A 7,307-nucleotide genomic window follows, 5' to 3' on the forward strand; every position below is an offset into this window, starting at 1 on the left:
AGTTAGATGTGCAAGGTCTTACACTTATTTTCTGTAGCTTTTTATATGAATGTTTCAGATTTATGAATGAAATAGCGTGCCAGTAGCAGTCTAGTTTTAGGCAGAGATGTATTATAGTAATTTGACTTGCAGACATAACTGCTAGCTGTGCATGTGCACATGTGAACAGGTTGGAGTTCTCAAAAGGCGTGGGTAGTATGTCTTGACAGAAGACCTATATAGACTTGCTATAAACTTTAGGTCATGTAATAGGAGAAACTTCTCCATGAGTAAAGTAATTATTTTTTGGTTTTACAGATGCGAAAAGAAGGCAAAGGACAATATAGTACAGATCAACTGTGTGTTCTTGACAATGTGAAGATGAATTTGAGAAGATTCATTGCATATCAGGAGACACTAGGGAAAACCCCAACTTGAAACATCGAGGAACTTTAAACTAAGGTTTCCCTTATTGAATAATGTTTTCCAAAAATATAACCATTTTGAACTTCTAAAATTTATTGAGCAGAGCAGTTTTGCTTTCATGTTAATACTGCATTTTTTTTACATTCAGTATTTTTATATTTCTGGGTTGATGCAATATGAAAGTCACATCAGCGTAAAAAAATATAGCATACTTTGAGATTAAGTGTTAGCAGTGATAAGAATGTGCTTTTGCAGTCCTGAGGTCTGTACACAGCACCACTGCCATTGTTTAGAAATCCTCCCATATCCTGGTGGAAAACTATAATTGCATGAAAAAGTAATTTAGAGGATATTCTTGATTATGTGCCAGATCAAGAAAAAAATTTTAAAAGCTCAAGATATTTTTCAGGGAATTGAGCAGTGGCAGAATGCTCATATTTGCTATTTGCTCTTACCTGTTTGTAGAATTGCACAGGCACTTACGGCAAACTTCCCAAGAGAAGTGTGTGACAAATGTGTGGATTACTGTCAGCACTTGGATCTGTTACTTCATGAGGTTTATTGAAAACTGTTTCAGATTCATTTATGATAAATTCAGTATGATAGGTTTTTGCTGTAGAAATAAGTGTAAGAAGATCCTACACTTACATGCAGCTCCCTGGTTTTACTTTATTTTGGTTGGTATTTCTGAAAATCAAGTCTCCTGATTTACTTTCTTCCTTGTAATTCTACATCTGGATGAATTTGAATTCAGGGAAGTAGTAAACCTAGTATTTTTTTTTTATACTGAGATATTATCTAAGTAACTTTATAATTGCTTAGAATATCTTTTTCAAATATTTCTGATAGAGATTTTTTTAAGCTGTAAAATACAGAAACTATTTTCAAAAAATGTCAGTGATTCATGAAGATTGTATATGAAGTTCCATATATCAAAAGCTTCGGTTTTGTTTCTGTGAATGAGATCCTCTCATACACGTTTTTTTTAAGGAAAAAACCCACAACGAAACACAAAAGCATCTTGTTATGCTGATTTTTGAAATGGGAGTTTTTCTCCCCTTCTCTTAACGTGCTGCCTTAGCACAGGCATCTAGTTTTTGGCAAAATTTTGCCCATGGTGTTAGGCATGGAACTATCAAGACCAAATTTGCTCTGTTTGTTAGATTTCAGTCTCTTAGATTGGAAAGCAGGCTCAGGAACTGACTGGCTAACTTGCAAATGACTTGACTTTGTGAAATCCTGACATATGGTACTTTGTCAAATGCAAGAGAAAGTGAAAAATTAGTTGAAGCAGCTATACTGCCTGGAAGTCCTGTTAGTGCTATTACTTTACAGGAGTTGGATGAAATGTGTGATGTGATGCGATGCAATGCCTGCTAATCAAATGAGTGAGTGAGAGTGTGGGATTGGGAGGGCTCCAGGGCCATTGAGCCTGGCCTGGAGAAGTCCTGAGGAGCACAGAGTGGTTGAAGGGTTATCCTGGGATTTGGCAGGGGCAGGCAGCGAAGAGGGCTGGAGTGTAACAGCTGAGGAAGGAGTAGCTAGATGGGTTATGGCACAGTGCATGGATTTTAATCCTCATGTTAGTTATATTTGCTGTACCCTGATGGTAGTATAATATTAGCCTGATAAAAGGTATTAATACTTGTTTGGAGCACTTATAAGGATTTTCACACAGAAAGTTCTGCGCTCACTTTCTGGGTGCTACATTGAAATGCAGGATGATCTAGGTTGGAAAGGATCTCTGGAGGTCTCCTAGTGCAAAAGCAGGCCTTTTCTCCCCTGCTCAAAGCAGGACTTAGTTTGCAGTCAGATAGGTTGTGCTAGGCCTTGAACATCTCCAAGGATGGAAATCCCACAACTCCTGACTGCCCTTGCTGTGAACGCTTTTTTTTTTTTTTCCTTCTTCCCCTTGTAACTAGTAGGATTTCCCCCTGCTGCAAAAAGTGCCTGTTTTCCTTTGACTGCACACCACCAAGAAGAGTCTGGCTCCACCTCCTTTATAACCCCCATTTGGTAGTTGAAAACAACTATATTCCCCTCTTCTCCAGGCTGAATAAACCTGGCTCCCTCAGCCCTTCCTTGTACATCACATGCTCTAGCTCTCTAACCATCTTGGTGGCCTTCTGCTTGACCTGCCCTATGGTGTCTTGTACTGGGGGCCCAAAACTGGACGCAGTACTCCAGGATGTGGTCTCATGAGTGCTAAGTAGAGGGAAGTAATCAATTTTCTTGACCTGCTGGCCATGCTTCTGCCAATGCAGCCTGTTATTTGTTAGCTGTCATCACTGCACGGGTGCACTGCTGCCTTCTCTTCAACTTACTGTCCACCAGGACAGTAAGGACTTGGTCCTTCTCTCCAAGGCTGCTCCTTGGTCATTCAGTCAAGAGCCTGCTCTGTTTCATGGGATTACTCTGTCCCAAGTGTAGCACTTTGCATTTTACATCGAGTGTAGCAGTCAGAATCTGGTTCCTGGGGACTGTTAGAACAATGAAGTATGTTATTTTTTGTTTAGGGTTTTATTTTTTTAGGTTACTAATGAAAAGAAGTGTTTCATCTTCAAATATGAATCTGAAAGTTGCAGATAAATATATGGAAGATAGGGCATCCACTAGAAAACCTGGTTTTATTAATATGATCTACCAGACCCTGTTTTTTTTCCTTCAAATGAAAAGACAGACTGTCATTTAGATCTTAAACTATTCCAGCAGTAGGAATGCATGGATTATTTTTTTTGCTATGCACTAATCAGTTGAATGTCTTAAAAAAAAAAAAAAAAGTGTCATAATAAGATAGATGCATAGTATGAATCATATTGCTTGCAGAAGTATATGATTTTTAGTGCTTAAAGTGCTTCTTTTTATCTTCTGGTACACATGCAATTTCTAGCTAATAGCTGGAAGAGAAATGAGGATGTGCGAAGGCATTTTGGTTTCTTGTGAGTTTGTAGTAAAACCCTAACATAAAAAAACTAAAATAATCCCTTCACCTTTGTTTCATCTGAGGAGACCAGAGCATTTTAGTGGGCCTGTTTGGCTGAGGGCATGAAACACTGACAGGCTGGCAGCTCTGTCTCCAGCTCATCAGGTATGTTTCGGTTGATAGAGAGGTAAGCTGTAGTTCTTGGGAGGTGTTTTTGGTGTTTTGTTAACCTCCTTGCTAATATTAATCCCACTTTTATATGTGATTTCCTAACATCCCATGTTGTTAGGATCTTTGCCGAAGTCTATTGCCCTTACCAGTGGCCCACAGCAACATGGAGCCCTCATCTTCCCTTAGGGTTTCTATGATATTATAGTTATCTAATAATAATCAGCCAACTGCATGTTTTGGTGTCTGTACTTTTATTTCTCTGAATGAGAAAATCTTACTCTATCACCTGCCTAGCTACCAGTTTAGTGTAACTTGCTTTTGGTGTCTAATGGAGGGCTTGTGACTAAATGAGAGGTAATAATTTTGTACATTAGTTTAGAGAGCATGTTCTGCTTGTAAGGGACAAGATAGAAGATAATAGGAAAAGCATCGAAAGACTTTTGAAGACTTTTGTCCGTGGAAGACAAGGGAAGTTATCAGTGATTTAAAGAAGTGTCAGATTGGGGCCTAAAACCAGAGGAGATCTGTAAGTACAGAAGAGCTAAGCTGTAAGATTGGGGCTATAAAAGTTGTTCTGACACAGTTAAGGAAGATAAAGGCACCAGAAGAAGAGATGATGTGGTGCAAATTAAATGTTTTGGGGGCTCTTTTGGCACTGGTTTGTTTAAATAGGTTTAGGGTAAGCTTGAGACGAAGACAAGATCCTTGACAGCCTACAAAGGCAAAGCCAGATCTTGAAGATACTTTGAAGGTGGCAGAAATTGGACTGATCTAGACAGTATGCAGCATAAGTAAATAGATGATAGATGTAAGCGATCTTCATCAGTTCATTTAATCACACAGATAAGCCTGGTATCAAAACAGGTATCCGAAACTAAATTTGTTTGCTTATCCTGGTCTCTAAGGCATCATCTGTCTATGCTTCAATTAAAAACAGCGGTCCTTTGAAAGTATGGATTGCTGCTTTATTTGTCTCACTGTCCGACACCTAGCACAACAGAAGCTAGCTCCCAGTTGAGATTTTATACCAAAGTAGGTGCTGAATTTAAGTTGGGTCTATGGTATCAAGTAAAGAATGTAAAGAGGGCTGTGGGCTCTGCGCCCTGTTCAGAAGCAGCAGGACCGGTGGCATTGGCTGCTGCTTTGGCCTCTCTGCAGCCTGCAAAATGTTGAATCCCCAACTTTGTAGATAAGGAGTTATCACTGCTATGTGGTTTTATGTTTGCTGTCAATGGAAAGAAACAAGTGGCAAGATTTAAATAAGCATTTTTTATGAAGTACTTTTTATACATCATGCTTTGACATTCAGAAGATGGCTGTAAACCCCATTATAGTCAATAGTTTAACTATTTGGGGTTTGTGGTGTGTGTTGAAGGTATTTTTTTCACAGTATGGTTTTTTTTTTTTTTAAAGATTGTCACCTTAGAGGAACAAGAATAACTTTAACCAGTACTACTTGGCTTGGTTTTATGTTTGTATTTGGAGAGAACATACAAAAAAAAAAATCAGAGCATGGTAAAATTACAGAATGAGAACTGTGTCGAAGAACAAATTAATTTAAAAGCTGTTTGTAGTTTAAGTATATAAATGAAATGCATATCCTGTGGACTATTAACATAAAACAACCAACCAGAAATGCATATAAACTCAAGTTCTGTTTCCTTAGTAAGTAATTTTCAGTAAAAGCATTCCCAGAGGATTGGATAGAAACGTCTAGCCTTACATTTACTGTTGCAAATTCAAATTCAGGCAATGGTACTGGTAATTGAAAATAACATAATTGTTCTTTTCTGGCACAGATGAATTTAGCAAACAATCTAAATATAGTTTGTGCTGGACATACTGTTAAGATATATAACATTAAGATAATTGGCAAAAACCTGAAAACTCTTGACAGTCACAGCAAATTAAGGAACTTGAAGTTTTTCCACAAGGGCTGAAACATGGTGAGCCTTTGTGTTTGAAGAAGCTTTTACTTGAGTGGTGGGGTTTTTTTGGTCTAATTTCCAAATAAATTGAAACCATTAATTTTTGTACCTTCCAGGAAAAACAGCATGCATTTAAAGCAATTCACTCTAATTTCATTTTGTTTCTGTATTATTTTCATAAGTTCCCTTTTTCTGAGAGAGGCATTTTGTCAGATGTAATTCAGTGACCACATAAAAACATTGTTTGAGACTTGCACACAAAGGGTATGGTAAGACCCCCCCCTCCTTTTTTTTTTTTTTTTTTTCAAATCTGAGTGTCAGGAACTCCTTGCATTACTGTTATATTAAGAGCTTAAATCAAACTGCTTGTGAACTGAAATAAGATACCATTGTAATAATCTGTACGCTGTTAGAACGATTGTGGCTGCTACGTGTTCTCAAAACAATGGAGGGTCCCGATGCAGCCCTGCCGTTGCAAGGTGCTCACATAAATACCTATACCACTTTTAAAGATGCATTGGGTTTTCTGTATACCTTCTCCTGGTTTTGTGTTCCTTTTTTGACAAAAATCCCGGCAAGGATTCTTTGTTTTCTTTCTCCTCTGATGTGAATTTTTTTTTTGAACTTTTAAGGAAAATTGCATTGGCCTCTTCCCTCCTCTCCGCCCCTTGATGGAGAGTGAAAGGCACTTCCAGAATTTAACTGAAGAATGGCTGATTCAGCTAGAAAATGCATGATGTTTCTAAGTAACCTTTTCTGTGAAGTTCTCTTTTTAGTAAGTAAAAGAGTTAAAGTTCAAAGTCATAATTAAAAAAATAATTTTTTACCATATTCAAGTGGGGGTTTTCTTGTTGGTTTTGGGGTTTTTTTTTTTGTTTGGTTTGTTGGTTGGTTTGGGGTTTTTTTTTTTGTTTTTTTGTTTAAATACCTGGTAGGTATACTCCCTCATCTAAAGCCTTTGTGGTACTACACCACCTGTGTTGTGTCCTGGCTTTATTTGCTTGGGAGTAAGGTTGCTACTGGGGAATCCTGTAAATTAATAAACATCAGTCCTACAACAAAGCTTGTTTACATTTATGTGCTATGAGTGTAGAACAAATAATTGTTTTTTCCAGAATTAGCTTTTAAAAAAAACCACCACAGGTATTTTTTCTGTTACTGTTATCTCCTTAAGGATACAAAAAAAGGAAGCAAAAAAAGTTTATGAATTGAAACCTTTTTATTTGCATCTTTGATGTAAGAGGACTGTCAGGCTAGTCACTTTCTAGTTACCTTTTTCTGGTATGTTTGTAATTCTCAGAATAACTGAGGAATGTGGGGTTTAGAAAATAGGATTATTCAGGGCGGTTTTTCTCCAATTCCAAGCTGTGCTTAAGTCCCACCACTTTCCACTGGTAGTGGTACCACCACTGATGGTAGTTTTAGGTACAGATCCTAATTCTCAAAGCCATTAAGTCTGTCAACTCAACCCCCATATTTCACCCTACAGCTCCTTGCTGTAGTGGGGTTTCTCTTGGACAATGCAGATCAGACATGCTGTGACGGAACACAGGAGGGCTGAGGACAAAATGTCCTGCTCTGGGGAGGTGGGGTGAAGCCAGAACTTCAGTCTTTGTCTGTCATGAGGAAGTGGTGCTAAGACTTCTTTTTTGTCAACTGCCCACCTCATGGAATACTTGGCATTGAAATGCAGCTTTTTAATTCCAAAACCTCCGCCTCCATCTTCCTAAAGAGAAATCCTCTCCCATACAATTCTGAAAGTATGGGAAGCACCAGGCCCTCCATGCAGCATGCTGGAAACTTTCTAGCTGATACTATATTAAAGATGTTTTAAGGCTGTAGTATGAAAACGCTAAAAATAAAACTGAGCCTGACCAGAA

General features: G+C 38.1%; 1 protein-coding gene across 5 annotated transcripts in view; it reads left to right on the forward strand.

Annotated features, from left to right (window-relative positions):
• Nucleotides 1-7,307, forward strand: part of HEATR3 (HEAT repeat containing 3) — a 25,529-nt gene extending 18,222 nt beyond the window's left edge. For 3 of the 5 annotated variants that reach the window (XM_052796012.1, XM_052796013.1, XM_052796014.1), the window contains one exon: nucleotides 298-7,307. In XM_052796012.1, coding sequence (XP_052651972.1) covers nucleotides 298-417 — 120 coding nt within the window. In that variant the 3' untranslated portion in view covers nucleotides 418-7,307. The remainder of the gene's footprint in view (nucleotides 1-297) is intronic. The other 2 variants (XM_052796011.1, XM_052796010.1) reach the window with 2 other exon arrangements.

The sequence above is a fragment of the Harpia harpyja genome, chromosome 9 (assembly GCF_026419915.1).
Source record: "Harpia harpyja isolate bHarHar1 chromosome 9, bHarHar1 primary haplotype, whole genome shotgun sequence".
In the NCBI taxonomy this organism is placed as follows: Eukaryota; Metazoa; Chordata; class Aves; order Accipitriformes; family Accipitridae; genus Harpia; species Harpia harpyja.